This window comes from Saccostrea echinata, unplaced genomic scaffold (assembly GCF_033153115.1).
Source record: "Saccostrea echinata isolate AGI-Se365-2 ecotype Australia unplaced genomic scaffold, CSIRO_AGI_Sech_v1 ptg000008l, whole genome shotgun sequence".
Taxonomy (NCBI): domain Eukaryota; kingdom Metazoa; phylum Mollusca; class Bivalvia; order Ostreida; family Ostreidae; genus Saccostrea; species Saccostrea echinata.
The window spans coordinates 5,415,094-5,442,887 of record NW_026889757.1 but is presented as its reverse complement, the minus strand read 5'-3'; the positions used below and the strand labels follow the sequence as shown (position 1 = coordinate 5,442,887).

The 27,794-nt window shown below is 33.4% G+C and overlaps 2 protein-coding genes across 2 annotated transcripts; one reads left to right on the top strand and one right to left on the bottom strand.

Annotated features, from left to right (window-relative positions):
• Positions 1-6,389: 6,389 nt before the first annotated feature.
• Positions 6,390-11,266, top strand: LOC133181307 (perlucin-like). Its single transcript, XM_061315831.1, has 6 exons — positions 6,390-6,455; positions 6,537-6,584; positions 8,145-8,233; positions 9,691-9,781; positions 10,476-10,561; positions 11,109-11,266. Exons 1-6 carry the CDS (start codon positions 6,404-6,406, stop codon positions 11,259-11,261), a joined length of 519 nt encoding a protein of 172 aa, XP_061171815.1. The 5' UTR covers positions 6,390-6,403; the 3' UTR covers positions 11,262-11,266.
• Positions 11,267-16,296: 5,030 nt separating this feature from the next.
• LOC133180970 (uncharacterized) lies at positions 16,297-22,318 on the bottom strand. The gene is made up of 5 exons (XM_061315453.1): positions 22,100-22,318; positions 19,836-19,887; positions 19,583-19,723; positions 17,664-17,894; positions 16,297-17,499 (listed from the first exon to the last, which is right to left on the bottom strand). The coding sequence occupies exons 1-5, from the start codon at positions 22,244-22,246 to the stop codon at positions 17,213-17,215; spliced, it is 858 nt and encodes a 285-aa protein (XP_061171437.1). The 5' UTR covers positions 22,247-22,318; the 3' UTR covers positions 16,297-17,212.
• Positions 22,319-27,794: the final 5,476 nt, after the last annotated feature.

Below are 27,794 nucleotides of genomic sequence, written 5' to 3'. Positions count from 1 at the left end.
TAAAGTCGAGAAAATTAGCGAGGAAAGATTGTCAAAAGATCATTGTTCACGTATTTCACAAACTGTTCAGGCATCAGATGGGGATTTTTTCCTCCTGTTTGCTATCTACAACTAAAAAAAAAACCTCAAGTTCTCACTTCCATATATAATTCAAGAAAAAATGTAGGGAAAAATATAATTTTTTATTTATTAATGTCGGCTTTATTTTGTTCAATTAACACTTTTGGTAATAGAGATGAAATACTTGTACATGTAGCTGAATATTGAACATGTTTGATAGTCATAGGTAATCATAAAACATGTTTCTCATCCCCGGCATTTGTTACAACTTATATATAAAATGAACATATGCATTTTGTTTTTTAATAGGAAATTCCTTGTATTATGCACACAGTATAATATCTAAAATAGCTATAGATGTCTGGGATTTTGTTAAACTATGTCTGTCTGGGATTTTGATCAACTAAAACTTACTTATATGATATCAATAACATATCTCTTTTAAATAATGCTAATATACATTATGCAAATTGTTTATACGATTATAACAAACATTCCGATAGCCCTAGAAGTGTCCTTTTCTAGATATTATCCTTAAACATTGATCTTTTAACTTCTTTCTTCTCTTTTTTCATAAAGAATTTGACATCCATTAATAATACTCATCTTTCTCTTCGCATTTATTTGCTAGAAATGATTAAGGAAACGAAGTCGCCAAACTGATGTCTTGTCCTAGAAGAAGTTTAAATAGTTAAAAAAAAAAAAAAAAAAAAAAAAAAAAAAAAAAAAAAAAAAAACAATGAATAAATAAATAAAAACTGTACATATATAAGTAAAATGTCCACATCACTAGATCCGTTGTCTTTTTGTAAATATTCATTATCTTACACGAGTATCCAATATCGCGAAATGGCTCGGTCGAAGCAATCTAAAAAAAAAAAAATAAAACCTTAGTAATTTAGCTCGCAAGTGCTGCTTCTCGCGAAATTACTGGATAATAAATCTAGAGCATACTAGTATAATATGTCTCTTTTATTTATCATGGCACTTGGCTTGATAAGCATTATTTTTTTAGGTTTTCAAATTCTGATTTCCTTTAATCATTCATTTTAAAATGAGGGCAAATCCTTTGTAAATAGTCAAAAACTCATCAGGGAAAAAATCTAACATCTTTTTAGTTACTAGTATCCTGTAACAATGATCTTGAATCCCGAGCAAGTTTAGGTTATGTTATGTATCAAAGAGTGTCAATATCTTTAGAGGACCCTCTATACACTAAAGCAAAATGGTTTTTGGACATTCAGAAATTATATTGTGTAAAGGTATAAATATTGAGCTTATATATTTCATTTTCAACATAGGGTACGTGGCATTTTCCCCCAGAAAAAATATTCAAAAACATTGAAATATTGATGAACAGAAATCACTGTTATTTACTTAGGTGGGAAAATGCATGCAAATAAAAGTGTTCAGTTTAATTATCTTTGACTATTCAAATATTAAGAATGCTTGTATTAATTACAAATTGAGTAATAGACTGTAAATTTCAGTTTATTTAATTTTATATATAAGGGCAGATTACTCAAACTAGATAAAAATACCATATAATCAGAGCTCTTGGAAGCGAACGGACACTCTATCTATTCAAACACAGTCTAGTCGTGAAGTAAATTTTATTTGAGGAAATAAATAATAATTTAGGTCTGATAAACGAACATGGACCAGAAGAAGGAAGGAACTGACGTAGGCACAACAGAATCATATGTCCATACTATTGAGTTATGTATAAAAATTCGAACGTTTGGTGTCTCTCATAAATCTCCCGATTAAGATTTGGTAGAGTTTTCAAATAAACACAAGTTTTGGAATGCAATCTCTACTTAGAAATCATTTGAATTCTCCTCACGAGCTTCCATATCAACAAAGTTCTTTCTTTGTGTCAAAGAAACGAACCTCAACGCTAAGCGAATGGTGACCGAATGCGTGAACAGTGAGCGAGGGAAGGAGATGCCACGCTGATCATGAGAGAACGGATTTTAGTGAGCAGCGAGCGAACTGAGTGAAATACTATACGTGAATTCCTTGTAATCTTCGAAAATGTAAATGTAATGAATATTTTTACTTGTATTTATTTACAAGCAATAGTTTATATTTGTTAATAAATAATATTATGTACATGATTATTTCTTCATTCATTTTATTCATTTACACATATGATTTATTTACTGGTTATTTATATATTTCTCTTTCTTTTCTTTTTTTGGGGGTGGGGGTGGGGGTGGGGGGATAATGAGAAGATAATTAAGCATAGTATCATGTTGCGTTCACAGGGAGAAGAATTCTGACTCGGAGAAAGATTTACAAAATGCTACTAAAGCTTCAAAGATGCTTATAATAAATGATTTCGATGCAGGTTGAAGAACTGATTTTTTCCAAGGAAAGATTTCAAACAATGGAATGCATTTGTAATTTTTAAGAAAAAAAAATCCTTGATTTCTCTCAGTGAGAAAGTATGGAGCGTTTATTTATGAACACGTTATACAAATACTACTGCATAACTTGGTGAAATGTTGTAGTTTGCGAATAAAGAAGTGCATGAATTCGAAATAACTTGAGGAATACGAGACATATAAAAAAATTCATGCAGACATACATAATTTATCCAGTTTTGAGGACTGTGAGTGTAACAGAGGAAATGACCACTCTGTACCTGGCCTGATTTTAAACCAGTACCTGGCAAGGTATTCATGGATTTAATTGATTAAAGATTCGGCTATTTACCGTTAAGTCAAAAAGTGTTTATTAAACTATGTTCTTTAGAGGCTGATTTTATCGAGTGCTATGAGTTTCACTTTTGTCTATTATAATTGTATTATTTGATTAACGGAGTTTACTGTTCGGGTTTGGGAATCTTGGATTGTTCTCTTGTTAAGGAAACACATGCTTTGGGTTGCTCTAAAGACCGCACTCTGCGGGTATTGTCATTCAAAGACCACGGTCCCCATTACATCTCTGTAACGGTCTATCGTGTATCAACAAAAGGAATTGGTTTAATGAAAGACAACACAAATAAATCGAGTTCTTAGACTGATTCTCAATTTTTAAATAGTGTCGCTCAACCTTAACCTAATTAACCTAAACGACTTTAACATACTAGTATTTTCCATATACATTTATTTAGTAGTATTTATTTTATCATATTTAAGTTGAATAACTAATTTTTGTTTCATGCCGATTCTGTTATGAATTTAATTATAATTTTTTTTTCTTAAAAAAAAAAAAACCTGTCAGATTAGTGATTTAATCGAAAAATGTTTTTTTTTGTTTTGTTTTGTTTTGTTTTTTTTTTTGTTTTGTTTTGTTTTGTTTGTTTGTTTGTTTGTTTTTTTTTTTTTTGCATTGAATGCAAGATTCCAGCATTTAAGAGCTGGTATTACATTTTAAAATCAAGAGGCCAATGGGCCACATCGCTCACCTGAGCAAATTGGCTAAGAGAAGACAGAAATCAGTCAGTATTAAAAAGTTTACGGGGGGACTTAAATTTACACTACCTCAGGATGCTTCCATATCAATATTACTGATCACGGCTTTGCTGTTCTTGAGTAGAAGAATTTTAACGATTTTTCCCTATGTATTCCTATGTAAAACTCTGATCGCTCATTGTGGCCCCACCCTAAATTTGAATCTACACTACCTGAGGATGCTTCTACTAATAATATGACTATATATAGAATAATTTATACATACATTAAATTGAGATATACAAAAAAATCGCTGGTATAGTTCAATATATACATCACACTGGAATAGATTAATACAAGCATTACATTGAAATAGAACAATGCACACATTGCAATGAAACAGATTTATACAAACATTACAAAGTAAAGATCAATACTCACATTTCTATAATGTCATTATGATACAAACATTACATTGAAAAAGATTATATAAACATTATTCTGCAATAGATCAATACAAGCAATACACTGTTCAAAAGAGATTAATAAAACATTACACTGATATCGATTTATAGAAACATTATTTTGCACTGAAATAGATAAATTAATTATTATATTTACATTCCAGTGAAATGGCTAAATCACACAATACAGTGTGTTATTTACACATAAATATTAATGACCTGCACAAACTTAAGAAACGTAACATACTATCTTTCATATTCTGTGAATATGAAATAGAACTGTTTTCAAGCTTCATTTACAAATAAATAGACTTTAATATAATTATTAATGAGAGGGAAACTTATAGAGATCATATCAAGGATAAAAATAAATCACGTTCAAGAAAAGCCCTGTCCGATACCATACATGTATAAAAATTCGAGGGTCATTTTTCTGCAGTGTGTCCACACCACCAAATAAACTTTTAACAAGAGGTCCATGGGCCACATCTTCACCTGAGCACATTGGCTTGTAAAAACGTCAGAAATCAGTTCAGTATTGAAAAGTTTACGGGGGAAGGGGACAAACTTAAATTTACACTACCTCAGGATGCTTCCATATCAATATTACTAATCATGGCTTTGCTGTTCTTTAGCAGAAGAATTTTATAGATTTTTTCCCTTATACATTCCTATGTAAAACTCTGATCTCTCGTTGTGGCCCCATCCTACCCACCCTAAATTTGAACAAATTTGAATCTACACTACCCGAGGATGCCTTTTTAATAATATGACTAATTAGGCTTTGCTGTTCTTGAGCAGATACCGTATATGATTGTATAAATATGACTAATAAGAAGATTTTCAAAGATATTTCTCATGTAATATGTATGATCAGGTTCTTACAAGATATATACAGATTTTCCTTTTACTCTGTCTAAGTTAATGATTGGAATGATTATTAAGACTGTTCTGTCCGAGGGTAAAATAAATCACACAGTATTAAAATTTTTCTCTTATCTAGAGATGGGGACTGGGTAAAGTACTACTTGCACAGTGTTTCTCCCCAAGGTTCCTACTGATTGATAAGAACCAGGTGTCTCAATCTTCTTCAGATTTACTACAACCAGAACTTAACATCAGTTCCCTAGGATACTTACCACTGGTGCTCATAACTTTTATTTTGCTCTTACCCTTAACTCTTTTATTGCTGATTCAATGGCCAACTTCCTCACCTAGCTTATTTTTGCCTAACTTTCCTATAGTTTTGCCTTATATACCATTTGCCTAGTCTATTCCAAGGGTTGTCAGGCCATTCCTTCAATGCGTTTTACGCAAATGCCCCTTTAAAACTATTACACCTATATATTCCCATGTAAAACTCTGGCCCACTGTTATGGCGCCGGTATACCCCCGGGGGTCATGATTTGAACAAACTAGAATTTACAACACCTGAGAATACTTCTGTATTAATATGACTAATAATGGCTTAACTTGAGAGGAAAAATTTTTAAAGATATATCCTATACATGTATATTATTATGTAAAAACTTGACCCCCTGTTATTTCTGCGCCCAATCCCCAGGGGTCATGATTTGAACAAACCCGAATCTACACTACCTGAGGATACTTCTATAATAATATCGGTATGACTAATAATGGCTTTGCTGGAGATTTCCAAAGTTATTTCCTATATATTCTTATGTAAAACTTTGACCCTCTGTTGTGGCCCTGCCTTACCCCCAGGGGTCATGATTGGAACAAATTTGAATCTACACTACATGAGGATACTTCTATAATAATATGACTAATCATGGCTTTGCTGTTCTCGAGGAGAAAAAATTTAAAGACATTTCCCATATATTCTTATGTAAAACTTCGACCCCCTCTTGCAGCCCCGCCGTTCCTCCGGGGGTTATGATATGAACAAATTTGAATCTAGAGGATGTAAAGAAGCTTTAATTCAAATTTCATCTTTTCTTGCCCAGTGGTTCCTGAGAAGGATTTCTAAAAGATGGCACCAAATTATCATGAATTCTTACCGATAATTATCTCCCTTTGTAATAGGACGTGTCACTTCCTGTCGAAAATGTGAAAAGTTTACAGACGACGGACGACAGACGCCGGGCACTCTTTTTGATCAGAAAAGCTCACTTGAGCCTTCGGCTAAGGTGAGCTAAAAATGATATACCAAGCATCAGCATCTTCAACTGAATCCTCCTCAAAATATAATTAAGTCTTTTACCGAATCCTCGATCACATCCATTTCTTCCTGCCTAGGATAATACACATATCTGTAAGAGTTCACAGAAATCCTTTCTTGACTTTCTGATATATATGATTTACGTTTGTTTTATGGGCAAACTGAAAAATAAACAAATAGGATCTAAAATAAAATATTTCTTTTTTTGCGGAATAATAAGAAATGGGGACTAGAAGATATTCATAACCTCGAACTAGATTCCAAGATAACGAATTAAATATAAGAAGTCGATCAATATGGAATGTAAACTGTTTCTAGTTTTTGTCTGTTTTGGTTTATCGTTTGGAGGTATGTATTGAGCTGAGATGTTTCAATTTCTGTTAACAGTACTGTCAAATACATTGCGTTTTTAAATGAATTTTTTTTTAGCTCACGTGGTTCAGCAACGCCAAGATATTGGAGCTCCTCATGGAATAGGTAAGAACGTGAAAGGCGTTGTGTTACTCCATCAGATCTACATATTTATTGATCATAGTTTTAGAAATAAAATAATGTGCCATTCTCTGTAATTAATTTAACTCGAATATTCGAGCCGTAACAAGCGTAATCGCAGAATTTTTTCAAACTTGCTATGTTAAAGTATTATTTGATACCATGGATTCATAACAGGCAAAAACTGGTTGTTATATTTCATGGCTACCATTGCAATATGCCCTGAAATTTGACAAGGGAGCATCTTTGAACATATTTAGTCCCATTACCAACGTTTGCAAGTATGCAGAAAAGTGACAGTGCCTTTTTTTTTTTCCAAACGTCGAAGACTATATTTTTTATATGTGTCATAAAAATCTTTGGGAAATCATGGATAATATGTCTTATCATGGAAACAATGTATTGAAAATCAGTTGTTTTATTCATTCATTTTTATGAGCTGTCTTTAAAAAGTGCAAGTTGAAATGTAACCAAATTATAAAAATCATTGTCACATATTTTAAGGAAGAATGTGATATTTTATTGGTTGCTATAGCAATAATACCGAAAACGAAAGGCAGTTTTTAAAAGTAATGATGGGGTCTAAATTTTTACATTTCAAAACTATTCTAAAATAAAGTGTTTCTCTTGAAATTGTATAAAATACATGTACAAAAAAATCTGAAAAGTATTTAGTTTACTTGGATTTGTACCTTTTATGTAGATTCCAAAAACTGAAATCTATAATCCAGCATTCCGACTTTCAGTTATGGTCACCATGCAATTTAACTGCCTGAAAGAAGCTACCACTAAAGATTTCAATATTATATCACAAATAGGAAATTAGGAAAATTAAACATTTTCCATTCTTGGTAACATTATTTTTAAAAAAAAATCGTACCGCAATGCCGGGTATATCATGATTTTCCCCCAAAATATCACGATAACGATATTTTTACAAGCAATATTTATTATGATTTCAAAGGGGTTTCCAGGGTTTTTCTTTCAAATATGCTGTAAAAACATAAGTTTACTTTTTTGGGTGCTAGGATGCCGTTAGTTTTTCTATGTTAAAATATGTTTTGCACTTCAATTTAAAAGTCTGAACAAATAAATGAATTATTTCTGAATTTTATGATTATTAACTAAATACCGGCGGTACTTTTGTCTTCGTATCACGATACGTATCATGCAATAAAAAAAATCACGATATACCGGTATACTGATAAAATCGCTATTGTTTTTATTTTAGGATTTAAATACCTTCACATTAAGCAATGTAACAATTATATATATAGTAACAGGATCGAGATAAACATTCAAATCACTTATCTGAATCGAACGGCAGTCACCTAGTGACCATTAATTGCTAGAGCCAATCGAAGTTGTATGTGAATTTCTAGAAATTTGAAGGAGTGACCCTAGAATCGATAAATGCATCAGTCCAAATATCAAGTTGAGCCGAATCTCAGCCGAGATTAGGACAAACATCAGGATGAATCACTACATGCCTTATGTCAGTTTGCCACAGATACAAATATTAAGCGTTTTTATCTTGCTTTTAAGGTGGTGCATCATGTCCTCATTTGTTCTATAGTGGAAACAGCACTTGTTACAGAGTTGTGCGTATTAAAGCGACATGGCCAGAAGCTCTGGTAAGCTCCATTACATTACATAGAGATGTATACAAATTCAAGGGCCTCAAAGCTCACCTGAGCCACCATTGTCCTGGTCTTCTTCAAAAGATTTTTTAAAGATTTTTACCCTCTACATTTTCATACAAATGCTGACACCATATCGTGGCCCCACGACCCAAGGGGTCATGACTTAACCAAATTGAATCCACTCTACATGAGGATTCCGAATATCAACGACTATTGTGTTTTGGTGTTTTGTTGGAGATTTTTAAAAGGCATTTGCTTCATTTATTCGTGTATTATTTTATGAATTCCTAGATTGTATCCCTTGAATCCGTACGATGTGAATGTTTGCATACCAATATGATTTAGTGTCGCCATCCTTCTCTTGAATTTCCTGTATAATATTAATCCAATATTCATGATATTCTAAACAGAAAATTCCTGTATATTTCCATGTAAAATTTTGAATTCTTATTTTAGCTCAATTCTAGCCCCTTGGAGCATGATCTGAACCAATATGAATCTGCACAATATTAGTTTGCTAGCATATTAATATGAGTACATGTCATTGTTGCACTATAATTGAGACAGGGTTTTTAAAAGAAGATTTTTCCTACATATTCCATGTGAATATTTGAACTCTAATTGTGGCTCACCCTTAACTCCTGGACCATGTTTTGAATAAATTTGAATCTGCACTATCTAGAAATGCTTGCATGATCACTAGTATATGATTTACTCAGTATATTGTTAACCTGCTGTTCTTGAAAAGATTTTTGACTGCATTTTTAATCTCCCATTGTCATTGAGAATGATTCTTTATGAATATGACTAGTCATAACCTCCGTTGCTGTTTTTGCGAAGATTTTCAAAGATTTTTTTGTATATACTGCCAAGATGTATACAAATTTATAACTTTTATCCTCAGTTGTGGCCTCACCTTACCCCCCCCCCCCCCCGGAGGTCGTGGTTTGAACAAATTTAAATCTCCATGTGAGGAAGTTGTCGCCATTCATCTTTTCTTGTCCAGTATCTCCTGATAAGGTTTTTAAATTATCCCACCCTTTTACATTGTTCTTGATTATCTCCTTATGGAAGAAGACATACCTTTTCATTTGAGCAAACTTAAATTCTCTTACTCAATTGCAAGAACCCCCTCGGCAAAGTTCGGTTGAAAATTTTGCATATTGGTTCTGGATGTTTAAAGTTAACAGATGGACCGACAGGCAAACGACGACGGACAAACTTCGATCAGAAAAACTCATTTGACAGAGGTGAGTTAACAAGAAAAAAAAAATACAAATATTCTTAGACATAAATAGCAATGAAGTTGATAAATGCAAAACACAACTACATGTACTAATTTTTGCACCTGAATTTAAATTATCGTAAACGATAGTTAATGGCTTTTTCAAGAGGAAAGGGCTTTGATTTAAAAAAAATTACCCTGAATTATCAACCATGTTTTTTAGGCTTATTGTGAGGCGTACAAGGCAGAACTTGCTATCATTGAATCTGAAGAAGAACAGAGATTTTTGGAAAATTACATCCAGACAGAAGCGGGTAATACGTATTATGTACAAGTAATGAAGGTTATGTTGTTTTTAACACATCCGAATGAGGTTTAATCTGTACGTTTTATCGAAAAGGGTCGAAGATAGAGTCTTGAAACTTTCGGGGATGATAGATCTTGACTTGAAGATGGGTTTTCTCTACAATATTGAATTTTTTTAACACTTGTTGATGTTAGTGAGAAAGTCTTAAGCAGAGTTTCAAGTCATAATAGTTTCGTCGGAAGTATGGTTCACCCAAACCGAAAGTAGTCTAAAAATGAGTAAATTTCACAGAAACTTTCAGGGATATTTTCTACAATACGTAATTTTTATTCATTTCGAGCACTTCCGGTCAAACTGGAAGTGAATTAAAAATACCAGAAGCAGATTAAATATTCTTTCAACTCTTATCTAAATCTAAATCTAAATCATGCTCTCATCTCTTATCTATATCTAAATATATTTTGAAGAATTAAGGTGCCAATTCCTACACATATAGTTGTTCCTTCACCAATTGAACGATCTCGGTCAAAATCCTATTGGGCAGAATACCTCTCTTTGCTCGCAACAAGATCACATCTAGTTACATCTATATGCATTATACACTAAACTGAAAAAAAGGGAAAATATTTTCAATATTTTCTCACAAAACTTTGTGATAAAGGAATCCTAATTAAATTTTATACGAATATATATTTTTTTAGCCTCGTTTGCGACGAAAGACTTTTGGTTGGGTGCTACTGACATCATGTCTGAAGGTGATTGGCAATGGGCTCTAACTATTGAGAGGGTAATATTGTTATTATTTTTTGTCATTGCAGATCTTGAAGCTCGTCTGTAGGGGGCAGATTTTTTTCATTAATATATTGTCTTGGTATTCTTTGATTACCCTCTTTGATAACTTTGAAGAGTTTCAAAATAGGCCTTTAATTTTGACGGAGCCGTCAAGAAGCCAAAACCAGTATCAAAGTATAAGTTGTAGTTTCCCTCTTGACAAACTAATATTTCTTAAAAGATGCAATTATACAACGAGAAAATGACTTTCTTTTTGCAAACAAAGTTTAACTTTAAGTGTTGATCTTTAAGTGTGCAACAGGAACTGAATCTCGGAGAAAATACTTTTACTTAAAGTTTGTGTTTTAGTCTTTGCTCTATTTCAATTCAAAATTTGCAAATTTCATGAGCAAGATTTATTTTATATATATATATATATATATATATATATATATATATATATATATATATATATATATATATATATATATATATATATATATATATATATATATATATCATTGGTAATCAACAACAGGTCAAACACGACCATAAATTTATAGGTATCATACACAAACTGGGCCCCTGGAAAGCCGAATAATCTACATAATGTTGAACACTGCCTAAAGACGGAGGGGGACAATAGCTTCCTGTGGAACGACGACGACTGTGAAACACACAATTACTTTGTTTGTGAGACCCTGGAAACATCGTAAACTCTCGGGTTTGTATCGTAATATATTTACCTGTTCAAATGTTTTTTTGTCAGAGATAAAACTATATGTATATCTGCTCATCACGTGACAGAACTACCTTCTCGCTGTGTGTGGCTTAGTAATATACTGGATGGGGTTTGCATTCTTAGATTTCTAATTATTGAATTAAATAACGAAACTATCTCATTTTTCTTATTGAATCAAAGATCAGTTAAAAATGTACATATAAGGAATAACTTTTTATGCAAATTCTCACGTGAGTAAACTGTTTGATCACACCTAGAACCAAAAAACTAGACAGTTATTCCTTATAGACTTGGATTTGTACGGTATAATATCGAAACACTCGGTTAGTTCCATAATGTCGTAAACTATCGGGTTTGTACTGTAATACAAGTGAAGCTTTTAAAAGCTTACCTGACTAATTTTAAACCTAACGTCTTTTACAAGGAATGTGAAAAAAAATATGTAATGAAATAAAACATATTGTTTGTTTCTCAAACAACAGGAATACAAGTGGAAATGTACATGCGTTTGGATAACATTTAAAAGAAGTTAATATGACATGATACTGAAGATTCTTTAAATGGTTTTAAATTAAAATGATCTAAGTAGGGAAAACAAATTAATGTAATTAATATATGCTGGGAAGCTGTGGATGTGCAAATGTTATATGAATACGTTTCAAATGCATACAAGCTCACAAATGCCGAAAGACAGCTGAAAATATAACTACTTGCCAATAAACAATAAGTTATTTTATCAAATGGGATAAACAAAATTCTAACGCTTGAGAATCAGGTTTAATACCGTGGAAATTATCATTCCCATTCAACAGAACATTCCAAGGAAAAGGCGCGAAGATTTACTCGTGACATTTATCGCGAAATGATTGTTTCACCCCTTTCGTAGAAGACAAATGGACTAAAAAGGTTATACGGACATGAGGACTAAAAAGGTTATACGGACATGTCCGTATAGGGATTTGCTTGTAGTAAACAGTTGCATGCAAAAAACTAAAGGAAGTAAATATTTTGCATCAGTAATATGATTGATTCTTCAGCTGTTGTTTTTAAAACGCAGGTAACAAATTGCGATGTGAATCTGCTAGCTTTCAACCCTTTTTTTTTTTACAACCCATGGAAAATCTGATTCTTAACCTACCGGTCTTAGAATAATATCACAGGCACTTGTTTCTGGAATATATTTTTGACCCATAGTATAATAATAACACAAGGTATCCAACTCCGAATTACATGGAGTATCCCCCTCCCCCAGAATCGCACTCATTTACAATTTCAGAGGACATGCACTGACAAACTGTTTATACCCATGTCTTCTACGATAAATCTACACAACCATATATGGCATGCTTGTCTTTATTTTCTTTTATCTCCGTAAACAGCGTCAAAACGCTGCTCGCCGAGTGCAAAAGTCTAACTCAACCATGGAATGGTATGTGCTAATCCCGAGCAGAGATTTTGATTGGCTAAAAATCTGTTTCTAAAATTACATCGGAAAAATGTCGTAGTGTTTTTATGGAAAATGAGAGGTAAACAAATTTTTTAAACACTGGAATTGAATTTTTAAACCCACTCATTTTTTAATTTTGCTCTCTGCCCGGGATTAGCACATACCATTTCATGGTTGAATTCGACTTTTCCACTCGGCGAGCAGAGTTTGACGCTGTTTACGGTGATAAAAGAAAATAAAGACAAGCATGCCATATTTGGTTGTGTAGATAAATTATTGTAGAAGACATGGGTATAAACAGTTTGCCAGTGCATGTCCTCTGAAATTGTAAATGAGTGCGATTCTGGGGGGGGGGGGGGGGATACTCCATGTAATTCGGAGTTGGATACCTTGTGTTATTATTATACTATGGGTCAAAAGTTTATTACAGAAACAAGTGCCTGTGAGAAATATGCATTAATCACATGTTTGTTTACGGATGGAAGTCAGCCCACTGTGCACGTGTAATACAGGGCGCAGCCATATTGTCTATAAAGTAGTCCCGGTTATTGTTCCATTAAGGATCGCCTAACATTAAAAAAATTCACTAAAACTAGAAAATTGAACACACTGTCAGAATATCTTTGTTAATTCAGGGAAAAAAATTCCAAAACTTCGAATGTGTCGACGAAAGATTAATATTTTTGTTTTTTATGTGTGCAATAAAATAGGAGCATTACTATATAAATTGTGCAAACACATGTAACTGAGTGGACAAATCCGATAGTTTATCAATATCTTAAGGAGGTTGGATCCTGCCATCAAAAGTAATGAGAATTTTTTATCAAGTATATTTTTAGAATTTATACACATGGCTTTATTAAAAATCAAAACAAAAAATGGGGGTCAATGCGCTTCTTTTGGCGCTACAGAGCATTTAGTTTGACCTTTTTGCACTGTAAATACGTCTTACACAGAAATCAATTTTGAAAGTTTTTCCTTCAATATTTTTTGTTCAAATAAATTATGGTGAACAAACACAGTCTTATTTCATCTTAAATAGACACATTAAAATTTGTAACAACGAAGAAATTTTCGAATTACTCCGCATGTTCAATTATTTGACCTTTTTGCACTCAAACATTTTCATTTTTCTGGCATTAAAATTTAACAAGCGGAAAAATCATTTGAAAGTAATGACATTTTACAGAATTTAAGAAGAATGATTAAAAGTATCGTATATATTCAGAAAAGAAAATTAAAAGTGGGGGTCTGTGATGTTAATTTTTAGATATTACTAAAACAGTGTTAATTTTAAGCTTAAATTAGGGCTATTTTTTTCTTCATTTCCACAATATATTTGCTATATTTATCAAATATGATGATAGAATTCATGACAGTTTATTTAATACATAATTTAGGAGCAGTATAAAACAGTCCACTGCACAAAATAACTATATGTGCAGACTGCATGTAAAAATAGGAATTCAAACTTAACATACTTTAAATACTTCGAAAGAGAAAAAATGATCATTTTCTTCCAAAAAACCTTCCGCCACAAAATATAGTTCCTCACTTAATGCTTTTGGTATGGAATTTAATCATGGAGTTTTAACTGAATATAGTTAAATTGGCATTGTAGAATCCAAATATATTGTAAGTATTAAAACATTATGCAGAATTTTTGAAATATAGGTTAAGATAAGAATCTGCTCAAAAGCTCAGGAGCGAACCTCGTTAACTAGCAAACTCAAGTGAAAAACATCGTGAGACAGTGTGCGACATTTCTATTAGAGTTATCTTTCTTAACATGTAATCATAGGTAGTTATATTTAACAAGAGAGGCGATGGGGGCTGAAGCAGCGAGAGGATGTCTGTTTTCCTTATCACACAAACGTACAGTACTTTCTTTTTTATGAATCCATAATGATAATAAAGAATTTTTTATGCCTGTGTGTATGTGTGTGCATGTTTTTCTCCCTTGTATAAAAACTGTCACATAGCATTTAGGATCATTTCTTACAATGTGATATTTAAGCTATAGAGAGAGAGAGAGAGAGAGGGAAGAAAGTGAATTTTTTCTCTTATTTTCTTTTTTTTAAAATAATTTCATGACTTATGAACTTGTGTGGGTTTAAACCCTTAAGATATGTAAGGTAGAAGAGAAGATGCTTATATAGCAGATGACCTGACAAAGTAAATAAATTATTGACAGTCCTTGATTAGCTAAGAGTATATTTCTGACGAGAATATTATTTTGGTGATCATCTCCGTTAGTCAGGGGTCATTGACTGACTAACGTCTCCGACATACCGCGGACCAGTTGTTCAGTATGACGTCTTATACTGCCCACTGCTACAGTCTAATCTTTGCTTACTTTGCATGAATTCGATTTATTTCTCATTCGTGGAGGACTGCTGATGAGAATTGGGTCTGGGTTTAATCAGCGCCTCTACTTTTCATGTAAATGTTTGTCTTTTTATAGCGCTTCTGCAGCTTTTTAAAGTTAATTTAAGTATTTCAATGACTTCGTAATCGTCTTTGTGTGTGAAGTTTGGGGTCTTGGAGCCTGAAGTATGTGACATATTGAGGGGTCAGAGGAATCCTGGCGTTACGATTCCGGTCCATTACATCAAAACCTCAGTAGAATATTTCTACAAACAAATGGAGGCGGAAATTAAGTTTAGATCAAAATAAAGATGGCTGTGTTCAATCTTTTGAATCAATATTTATAGAATTAAATTTGGTTTTGCTGTCGGTCTCCTGTGTTTCGAGATTATGTAATTATATCTAACTACCGATTGTTTACTTTGATCAGGAATTGCACTTTGTAATTTCTAAATTCTAGAGCTGGCTGCAAAGAGTAATTTTTGTAAACGTCACGATGTAGTTTCGTTAATTTTCTTAATTAAGTTTGGTGTTGGTAAAGTCGTTTGTTTATATATATATATATATATATATATATATATATATATATATATATATATTATATATATATATATATATATATATATATATATATATATATATATACGCAGATGCTCATTCAACCCTTCTTCTCTTTTACAGGATGTATGCCGAGAAACAGTGCTTTGTTTTCTAGAAATAAAAGAGGGAGTTCTTCCTTCGTTGATTTCGAATCCAACAGGACAAAATACACATTATACCACAATTTCATTAATTTTACCATTATAGCTTGTTTCCGCGTATCTGAAATACTTCTCGTTTTCGTTTCAAGCAAGCGAATTATTAAAGTATTTGGCCTCATTTGTTAATTTTAAGAAAATGATAATTTTTCTAGGGATAAAAATTTGCATAGGTTACGTCAATTTGAAAGGTGTTTTTTTTAAGCTTCTATAGTCAATTTTAATTAAGGTTAAGTAAGGGACGTACATCTACTAGAAAGGAATTTTCAAAATGTTTGCGTACACATCAGAGGAAATTTAAATAGAAAGGCCAAATTAAGGGTGTTGCCCATTTGGACACCTGCGCCAGGTAACATCTAAATGTCTGTGTCAAGGAATTTAACAAATTAACGTTCAACATTTCGATATAACTTAAAATTGAAGTAAAAAGGAAAAAGTCATTTTTATCTCAACTTTTATTGGAAGTGTTCCCAATGTTCTTGTAAGAGACAATATCGTAAAAAAATAAAACAATTACAAGCTTTCTGTGCCAAGATACCAAACAAGCGGGGAGATCGGAAACATTCCAACGAGAATTCGCCAATCCCCCACCTATCACACACAAACAGAATAAATAACAAAAAAAAATCCTGACATCTACCGCAAAGGCAAACATCACTGATATGTACAGATATTGTCTATAAAAATCACAATCACTCTCACAAAAGTCTTCACAATGACTTGTACATTACTCGGATCCTTTCTCTGATACAAGTGGAACTTGCATTCTCGTACTTTACTATATAGTTTTTACACTATATTTAAATAAATAATACATATTAGTTTTTACCACTGAAAAACTAACAAAATAAATAAATAAACATATAAATATTAATAGTTTATATTGCACTGTCTCACAAGCGATGACTAGAAATAGAAAAGTACAGCTTCTATTGTGGCCTTTCCTTTGGAATTAAGAAGAAAGGTTATGTTAATAGTTTAAAGCTGTAGTTCCACACATAGTGCTCACCGAAACATCGGCGAATTGTCAATAGAATGGAGGGATTACATGTTAGTACAAAGACCCTTTGAGCATAGTAAAAATGCCAGTCATGGTATCACACAGGTTATTACTAGTAATATATACCACCACCCCACTCAAGCCGCAGCCAAAAAGCTGCGGGGTCATAGGTCATCGCTGGCGATCGACTGTGTCATATGGTCTTCTAAGACCAAAGCGTCGATTTCTTTTAATGCTTTTCTAGGGCCAATGTATTTGGTCCATGGTTTTGTAAATATTTAGGAATGATTCTAATGATGTAGCAGCACCAGAAAAGTTGCGTGTTCCTGATTGCGTCACAGTGGTCGCGTGGCTTAGACACGAGACGTTTGTTTGATTGTTTTCTTAATTTTGGATGATAACTTCTTGGATTTTCCGCCAAAACATCCCCAGAAAAGACTGGGTTTGATGGGGGAGGATTCTTCTATGATGGGGTTTGATTTCTGGACGGGAACATCTTCAAGGTCCTCTAGGGTCACAAACACCTCGGGATCGGGGACATCGACTACACCGATACTGAAGAAATATTCCTCAGGGGGCCTCCAGTTGATTTCCAATTTCGTGACTGACAAAGCTCTGTCAAGATGATGTAGATAATAACCTAAAAGAAACCGGTAAATAAAAACTGAGTAAAGTTATGGTAAAAAGAAATAAAACTCATAGCCGATATATATATTGAAAATCGATAGATTTCATGACTGATTGTGAACGAGAGCTCCATTTTTTTGTCAACAGGTTGTTGATATGGATGTAAAATGTACATACCTTTATGATGGTACGGCTGGATGAAGACACTACCGTTTGATACTGGATGCATTATGAAGCATCTGTCATCTGGAGACTGGGGATCCACGGGGGTTTCTGACTGGTGTACCGCTAACCCCCGGTCAGGGGTCACGGACAGGTACAGGTCCCCCCGACTGTGGAGTCGGAATGTGCAGAATTCGGTGGAGTTTTCTCCGTCCTGAAGTGCATGTTTTGTCTGACGAAATATGTCTAAAAGGAAAAGAAAAAAATAAGTTAATGATGACAGTTTATGCAAAACATTTGAAAAATCTAGGTTAACAAGAACGATGTGATAAAAGACCGGGAAGGTGAATTTCAAGACTTGTTTCAACTAGTTTGTGAAGAAAAAAATAGTTGTTATTCAAATTTGTTTACGATTCCTTGGAATTCTATCCAATACCTGGAAAATCCAGATATATCGAGACATTTTATGCAATTACTTTCGTAATTATAGATTTATATAACTAATCGGTAATGAGCAGCGGAGAAAAATTCTCATAGGACCGTCTTCAGAAACATATAGCTATACACGTCATTCGCATTGTATAATACTGTGCGATGACGGTTGACATGCTTAGTATGGATAATGTGTTGTGGTCGTGAAATCCATAGTAATGTCAACAGATAGTACCATAAACAAGGATAAACCGCGCCATACTGCCGTGAAAATCGAAGAATGGTCAACGAAAAACGTGTGAGAAAGTTCCTTGTCTACTTCGCTGACCAGTAAACAGTAAAAATACAATATAACCAATGCCTGGCAGACTGCGGTTTTTTTGGTACATTTTTTATGTCGAAGCCACAGGTGGAATTTATCGTACGATTTATGAAGTGTCCTTGTACTGGGATAGTTTATATGGCATTAATTAGTTCAGACATAATTAATACGTATTTATAACACAAACAAACAGATATATGAATCTGAATTAAAATAATTTTTTTTTGGTCTTCATCTTCTCCACGAACCCGCTCTATACACCTCACCAAACATTTGAAGCACTAATTGGTTAAATTATGCGATTTATCAATATAGAACCGGAAATCATCAGGATTGGCCAAATCATCACCTATTTGCATCCCACTGTGTATAATGAGGAAACAATTCGTAATTTGTTTTCCATTTTCACCAGTGTCATTATTAGCGAATATATATATTATTCTAATAAAATACTTAGCAACTCATTAGACAACATCCTTCGGTCTTTTTTTTTTAAAGAAACTGAGCGGGTTGTCTTAAAACAATGCGTAAAATGTAAAAATTCAGACGTACACACACTAGTATGTGATTTATATTTTTTCATGTCCTTAAAATTTACTCGAAATACAGAGAACTGTTTATCAAATGTCCCTTCCTTGATGTAAAAGTAATTAGGCCATCGAAACATCTGGATTTTGTGATATTTTTAGATTAACTTCCTTGAATTTGTACACGTTGTACACTGTAATATTTTTTTAACCAAAGAAGGCTATATTATTAAGCATATGAAGTATTTGTTCTACACAAAAATAAACAATAAATAAATCAATAATTATAAAAATTAAAAATAGCACACAACTTCTAAAACTTATCGCAATGTTCTCTGTTGTAGTTGAAGGTATTGTGGGTTTTTTCAGGAAACTATTAAATATCTGATGATAAGGTGATTCTGAATTTGTAACAAGTTTCTTTATTTCCTTAAGTCAACTGGCTTATCAGAATGACACTTACGTGTGTACATGTAATAGAATAATTAAGGAAAATAGAGAAGGGGAGACATGAATACATAAATGAAAATACATGTAGTGTTAAACACCAATGGCATTTTTTTTCTTAACAGAGTGGCAGCTTTTAAAAATTTACCCAAAGATTTTCAAAAGATCTTTAACATTGTTATTACTGAACAAGGCAAGTGACTTACTTGAATTGTTAGGGTCCTCTACATCTCCGAGGTATATGCGGTTAAGTTCCTCACATAAGCTGACCACGTAACCGTCTTTGGTTTCTACTGTAACATTGGAACTGTTCTCTTTCTGGGCTGAGTGTCTTCTCTTGATGCTTTCTATATATAAACAAAATCATTTTTTTTTTATTTTGTCCCTACTATTTCTTTAATTATTATAAATTGCGACCTGTCTATATCGGTATATAAATAATATACTAGTAATAATTACCTGTGTAGCTTGTTCTTGCCGAGGATGGGTTGTTTACTTCACTTTTCTTCGCCTAAAATTGACCCAAAAAAATTTAATAATTAAAAATCTATTGAAATTGCTTGGTCAATTGCACTAAACATGGTAAACTGTTGATGTAACATTGTAACCCCCTACAGAAAGTGACACGGGACATTACGCAAATTGACAGCATAAAAATTTTAAATTTTTGAAAAATGTCAGCGAAAGGTAATGCACTCAACACAATGAAATCAGCAGACGTGTAATTAATTGACAAAGCCTATTCCTGAACAATGCATGTACTGTCTATGGACCCAGGGGGATCGCACCGGTTGGGGGTGAAATATTATACCCTCCAGGGGTCATCCTATAAACAGAATATGGCAGCGTTTTGTTTTGGAGATACAGGCAGAAAGTGTTAAATGTCACAACAAAATACCTCAGGTCTACCCCCATTATTACTTGTAAACGATATTAAATGGAATCTTTTATTTCATTTATAGACCCGCTGACTATATACTTTGAAAATCTTTCTACAGGTAAGTTTCTAAATAAAGATAACATACAAATATTCTCGGGCTTTTTGATCTAAAAATAAGAGTGATGATATCAAAGGTAAATGTATTTAGGCCGATTGCATAACGACAACACAATATTTACTTTACATCATGTTTTTTCATCAGCCGATTACCTTTTCATTATTTCTTCAGTAAATTAAACCAAGTACCTATATTTTTCAGTATATTTAGTTAAAAATAAGGAAATCATGTTTGTCTGGCCCGGATTTAGGATCACTTAATTTTGTTCTAAAAATGGATGTAGCGGATTAGTGTTAAATAAATTCTTTTCATTAAACGGCTAATAGGTTTCAATATTGATGTATCCATCCATATACCATCTAATCAATCTTAAAATCGCCTATTGGCAATCTAAACAAAAATCAAGCGATAAAGGCTCTTAAAAATACAACCTTAGAACGACCATCTATTCAACACACTGATAACACCTATATACCAACTCAACACCCTTTAAATCAAGTATTCGACAGGCTAATATAGTATGATGAATAAACATTTATATAATTTGTTAAGAATGCAAAGCATTTAAAAAGGCCTATTGTTCAGAGATTGAAGATCTTAAATAGCCCCCGCCCGCCAAAGTAAATATCAGTCCCCTACATTTGGACAGTTTTCATGGAGATGAGAAATTTTTACATTCCTTCTTCGTAATTGTGGTCGGCACCGGAATTTCTGTATTTAACTAAATAGAGTGTCTGTATGTAATATTAGGATTATTCTCAGATTAGGATTAAAACTGAGTCATAGGGTACCCCGAGCACGTACCGCCTGTTGTACAGACAGGTGTTTTATTAACCCTTTCCTTCACCTGTTGTCAAGTGACCTAAATAGCACCATTTACCCTCCCACTACACCCCTCCCTATGCATACTGACCCAGTTCTACAACCAAGAATTAGAGGAAGAAAAGTTCAGCACGCATCCTCCCCATTTTCCTGTCCTTCACACCGTATTATTGATGGGGAGGATGAAATTATACATTTAAGTTGACACGTATGTCCTGGAGTCGATTTCTGACGAAAACATCATTATAAAATATCATGCAACAAATTGACAACATACAAGACGTTAGGGAAACCAATCAGATTCAATTATACAATATTTCCAGTAATCGATGTATATAGCAAACATAACTCCCGTCGTCACAACACAGGAATTTCAGTGATGTAATCGCACTAAAGGATGCAGCGCCGACAAAATTCCGTGCACATTTAGCTCTTTTTCTTCATCAAGATAACGGAACTCTCCCGGATTCTTATGCTTCAATTGATAGAGGATAATACAAGGAATTTCCTAATTTCGTAAATATTTCAAGAGAAAAAAGGAGCCCTACTGATACAATATGTAGATCTGTGACCTTAAACATATTAAAAGTGGTATGCCCAAACAATAAATGGATCAATTATGACATGTTTCATACAGCAAAAGACAAGCAAAATGAAAAATACTGACAATATAATGCTGTAAGATATGTATATTCAACTCTGGCTCCGGAGCCATAAAACTGAGACGAGCTAACTTTTGATCTTAGTCTCACTTAACAAAAGGAATATATAGTGGAAAAGTGAGACTAAGATCAAAAGTGAGCTCGTCTCAGTTTTATGGCCCCGGAGCCTGGTGTGTTTTAACCACATAGAAAACACGCACCAGGGTAATTTGAATTTGAACATGAGATAAAAATTACTTACATTTTGCGCCGGCGATCCACACTTATTGCATCCTTCTTGTCTCTCCTGTTCCTCTTTAATTTTTCCAATAATAAAATCACTGAAGTCAAAATGAGATTTTTGTTGTCGGCTGCTGGTTTTAACGAAGTTTACACTACTTAGAATCATCTTGTCGTCTGATATCGACCTCGTGCGGTCTCGTCTGTTTCATTGAATGAAAGAACCCACGCCGATTGCAGTATATGACTTCGTACTAAAAATAATCCACCAATCGTGTTATAGCGGAGTCAATACATGGGAAACTACCGGGTCACGTGTCCTCGAGGTTACGTTCATTGCATATTTGTAGTAAGATGCGGTTTTTTAAACGTATCAGTCCCGATTAAAAGATTTAACGTGTCTACAAGAATTAATCGGCGGAAACTGTCTAACAAGACGACCAATATGACGTTAGATTAGGGATTAACTGAAGGGTGACCGCGTGCTGGACTTTTATCTTAACTTTTCATTGAATAAAAACATACACTTCTTAAAAGGTGAACTTTTAGGATTAATTGACTCTAACAATATGTGATAAACAACATTTCAACTGTGCTCTAGTGGTCGTTGTCTCAGTGCCATGTTATCCTGTAATTTCTTTATGTCAAAGATATTTTTAATTATTTTTTTTTACTATTATTTATATTAATTTTTGTATGAGTCTGGTAAATATAAATGATCAAACATTTTTAGTTTTAAATTGAAATGAAGAAAATGGGAATAATATGTTGAAAAGAAAGACATATTTGAGGTGGCAAAATACAAAGTCCACAAGTTCTTTAGGCATCAAGATAATCATCAAAGAAGAAAGTATTCCCATCTAAATTATGCTGGATATAAGGTTAAAAAAATTCTACCCATCTCGATATTTCTCTGAGTTACGCGTTCATAAAGAAAGTGTTTAAATTTTTATGCATATGTCAAGATAAAGAACAACAAGAAAATGAAACCAAATTATTTTGATGAATTTTATATAAAAATATGAATAAAATAATAACTTACAGATGTCCTGAGTGACATACCCTCAAGACATTCCGAAGTTTTTTTTTATAAAGAAAATCGATTTGTTGTTTTAAAAAAATATCTATGTTAAACCGACTACTTGATGTGAGAACCTTCACTGTTTCAACCACCACAATTTCCTATCTGTAAAGTTATAACCAGGAGGGTAGGCCGGGCTCGGTTAAATGACTGTTTTACAGGTGCTTTTCACTTAAGCTTGCTTAATTTTAAATTTTATCTTTTTGAAAGAAAATGAAATAAATAGGTCAAATTGATATATGTACACCTTAATTTTTTTTTCAATTATTAAAGAAGATACTTTCCCATAAAATGATGGTCTGTTAAATTTCAAGGACTCTTCCCTAAATGATCTTCTTAAAACATTTAATATTAATAAGTGCAATACTGTTATACACCAGTAAACCTGTGGCGACATTTTTTTTTTTAGAAGATTAAGTTTTAATAACAAGTACTCTAGAAAATCTTTTCATGGGTTCGGTTAAGGGCCAACGGGTAAATATGAACGATCATCTATAAATGATACTTTGAATGTGCTCTCAAAGTTGTTAATGAATATGAAAGCGAGTAAAAACTGAATGAAAACACAGCTGAGTATTAAATGTTCATTGGATGGGATTGGTGCCCTCCAATTCGATGAAATAAGCACGACTCTGCAATATAATCTGAACTTGCGGAGGTGAAAGAGATCGAAATACCTTGAACTAATTATCACAATCGCTAGTCTCATCTTTCAATCGCCAGTCTATTTAATAGTACTTCTGAGTACTTCTACGTTCATATTTTGCAAGGTAAAACTAAAAATGTGCAAATTGTATGAACCGTCATATTGTAAATTTTGAATTTACCAGCAAATTGTAAATTTTGTACTTACTGCCATCCGTTAAACTCAAATTTTACAATATAGAACCTTTACAAATAAATAAATATTTTATATTAATACCACCAAACCTGAAAAATACGGGGAACCTCAAATAGAAACAGATCAACTTCATAACTTGGCAATTTTCGTATTCATTAGCAATGTAGATATTTTTTATAAATGGTAATTCGTAATATTTTTGCAATAAATAATGGAAATAGTAGTCTACTAATCAGATTTCAAATTCTTGGCGTGTTTTTGCACCGAGAAACAATTGTTCAGATGACCGACTTCTGCTGATATCTAACAGGTAGAGAATGACACTGTATGCCGACACACCGGGAATATTTTGTGTATTGTAGCCTGCAGACGTTCCTGTAATCCACATACTGATCTTCTCAGATAAATAATATGCTTTAAAAGTATAAACAACATTAGTGGTGTGAACGAACATCACTCAAAAACCACAAGATTCTGAAATTTCTTAAACCTATGACCTCTTTTGAATGCATATATATAGTGCTTTCTAATATAATTTTAGTTTATTAAGCAATGCTCGGCACAATGTATAAAAAAAACAGGTTTGGCCCCTGAGATATATAATTCATAGCTTTTATTCGCCGCGGAATCAAATTCTAGTAATAATTAAACCCAGATCGATTTGATAGTGAATGAAAATTATCCTGCAGGAGACCAGTATGAGGATTGGTCCTTAAAACTTTTTCTGCATTCCTTTTATCCCCTGGCTGCAAAGAATGGAATTTCTCGCGTGAGTAAATTCTGAAAATTTAAATGAGTTCTTATTAAGTCTATATGTAGCACACATGCATAAGATTTTCAAAATTATAATCCTCTTGTCAAAAGAATGCATGATGTTTAACATAAGATTTGAAACACTTGCTCATTGAAGTCTGGAGATTACAGAAAACTTTATACTTTCGCCTGTCCATTGGAATACTCGTATATTCTGAAAATCGTTGACAGAGGAATAAGAATTTCAGTTAAAATATAACAGTGAACCATACATGTCCTTAGAATTTATTTTAATTTTAATATAATACCAGGTGTTTAAAAAAATCGGAATAATTAACTTAGATTGATAAAAAAAAAAACTATGAATATACAATCTTATTTAAACATTTTATTTGCAAAAGTTTATGGGACTGGGCAGAAGACACAGCCTATGTTAGATCTCTCCCTTCATATTATTACAAAATACATGTCCCATCAACACAGAGTGGGTAAGTGCTGTAGGTGCAAACCCTGTCACAGGCCCGTAGGAAGCAATTAAAGGTTTTTTTTGTTTTGTTTTGTTTTTGTTTTTGTTTTTTTTTTGTTTTTTTTTTTTTTTATTTTTGATTTTTTTTGGGGGGGGGGGCACGACCAAACATTTTCATTTGGGGAGGAGGGGTGGTGGTAATACCAAACCAAAAAGTCATCAGACGTTATTATTGACTGTGCGCATCCATAAAGTAGCTTTCGTTTCTATAGTATACTATATAGCTGCAAATCTACTGGACTGCCCCCCCCCCCCACTCGGTTCCTACAGCATCTACACAGTCAAAAATGTATATTCTCCTCTTCTCTTTCTTGAACAAGTTATGAGACCTTGGTTTACTTTGCGAAACACATTTTTGTTAACGGATTCCTCAAGTAAAGGGTTTGTTCTCGAAGTGAATGACATTTAAATCGTAAAAATGTGATATTCATCAGAGCAACCGATTGATCGATATTCTAGAAATAAACAGGATGTGGACTTTCCCGCACATAAAAGGAAATATTGATATTCATCGATATTTTTTATAGATCATATCAAAAGCACGCGAATATCTACAATTACACCACTTTCTTCCTATACTTTATAGATATGTTAACTTTTAAAAGTGTTTCAATATTTTCAAAACAGGATACATAATTTGAATCTTTTTATTTCAGTGCAAGCACATCTATTTTGCTAGAAAAAAAAATGATGTTTTGGCAATAAAGCTTTTGTTTTATGAAAATAAACTCAATTATAGGCTTCAAACTTGATTGGACCGTCCCTACCAAGTCCTTTGGATGAAACCGTATAAAGCGAGGTCCCGTAATCGTACATGCAGTAGGTGCAGGCACGAAAGTACCTAGTTAAACTTTAAATGAAATATATGGAGATAACGAACAATATTCAAGTTCAAAAGTCCATTAAACAATACAAAATAGGAGCAGAGCAAACACGGACCACCAAAACATCAGAGGTGGGATCAGGTGCCATGGAGGAGTGAGCATCCCCTGCCGACTGGTCACACCTGCCGTGTGCTCCTTGTCATGATCGAGAAATAACGGAAAAATCAGTGTGTAAATAATGGCCTAACAATTAGTAAGAAAAACGTCAGTCAGCATTTGACTCAATGATAAATTGTATTTGCTGACAAGGTCATTGTATCGACCATAGAACTTACGAAATGATGACTGCTGATATTCTTGTTTCATCAACTTGTTTGTCAGTAATTTACCTCGTTTTAAAAATTGTACATACGTAGAGCATGCTCTTGCGTGTCGGATCAACTGAGAGATATAAACCCCGTATGCAGGTGATGAAGAAATACTGCTGCTTAAGTAAGGGAAGTTGACGATTTAAAAGTTAAAGTCATCACGTTTATCATAAAGCTTGGTTGTTAGATTACCATTAACGTTTTTTTTCAAGTAAAATATCCAAATATGAAACAGACGTGTCAGACTCTGTAGCATTCTACCAGCAAATGGTGGCGTCCCAATGGTGAAAAATAATTCTCAAAGGTAACGTAAAGCAAGCAAACATACAAGTGCAATCCATATTCTACTACACACCGACTAAATATAGTGTTCCGATGGGCCATTCGCATCTTCTTCTCTCTAGCACCTTTAGAGCAACGCTCCGAAAGTGCTAAAATTCGAGGGCAGAGATGCGAAGGCGAAAGTCCAAATAATACCAATATCGCTCTTCTGCACCTTCGACTTCGATACTTCGTACTTTTGCATATTCGCCTTAAAGGCAAGGGTGCGATTGACCCCGCCTTAACACTGCAACAAACAGAATCCTACCTCAAAACAGGTAACTTACAAAACTGTATATAGCAAAAAAAAGTTGGAATGATTTGTTATTGTATGTGTCGTTTCCCGATTTTTTATTTGAAAATTAAAAAAATAAGTATACGACTTTAGTGTCATATACAAATTTGAATTGAACAAGATGTGTTTGTGAAACACTGATGCCCCCGTATGGCAGCTTATGGCGAAGGTTAAAGTTTCTCAAATGCAAGTCAAAATCCAGGCCAAAAGATAAAAAATGTTAAATTTGAAAGCCCTAGCTGCAACTGTTCAAAAGTTATGGCGAAGGTTAAAGTTTTTTAAAAGTAAGTAAAACATCAAGGTCAAGGTCAAAGTTGTTGGTATCCAAAGGAAGGTCTTGTCACAAGGATAACATATGTAAAGTATGAAAGTCCTAGCACCAACCATTCAAAAGTTATGGCCAAGGTTAAAGTTTTTCGAAAGTAGGTCAAACTCCTATGTCAAGGTCAAAGGGTCAAAGTGGTTGGTATCCAAAGGAAGGTCTTGTCACAAGGATTACATATGTGAAATATGAAAGCCCTAGCACCAACCATTCAAAAATTATGGCCAAGGGTAAAGTTTTTCATAAGTCGGTCAAACTCCTATGCCAAGGTGAAAGGGTCAAAGTGGTTGGTATTCAAAGAAAGGTGATGTCACAAGGATTACATATGTGAAGTATGAAAGCCCTAGCATCAACCATTCAAAAGTTATGGCCAAGGTTAAAGTTTT

Coding starts and splice junctions, on each gene's coding strand:
- LOC133180970 (XM_061315453.1), bottom strand. CDS start 22,246: ATGATTCTAAGTAGTGTAAACTTCGTTAAAACCAGCAGCCGACAACAA. Junction 19,724..19,835: donor GGCAAGAACAAGCTACACAG/GTAATTATTACT, acceptor GTTTATATATAG/AAAGCATCAAGAGAAGACAC. Junction 17,895..19,582: donor AGAGGACCCTAACAATTCAA/GTAAGTCACTTG, acceptor TTTTCCTTTTAG/ACATATTTCGTCAGACAAAA.
- LOC133181307 (XM_061315831.1), top strand. CDS start 6,404: ATGGAATGTAAACTGTTTCTAGTTTTTGTCTGTTTTGGTTTATCGTTT. Junction 6,456..6,536: donor TTTTGGTTTATCGTTTGGAG/GTATGTATTGAG, acceptor ATTTTTTTTTAG/CTCACGTGGTTCAGCAACGC. Junction 10,562..11,108: donor GGGCTCTAACTATTGAGAGG/GTAATATTGTTA, acceptor ATAAATTTATAG/GTATCATACACAAACTGGGC.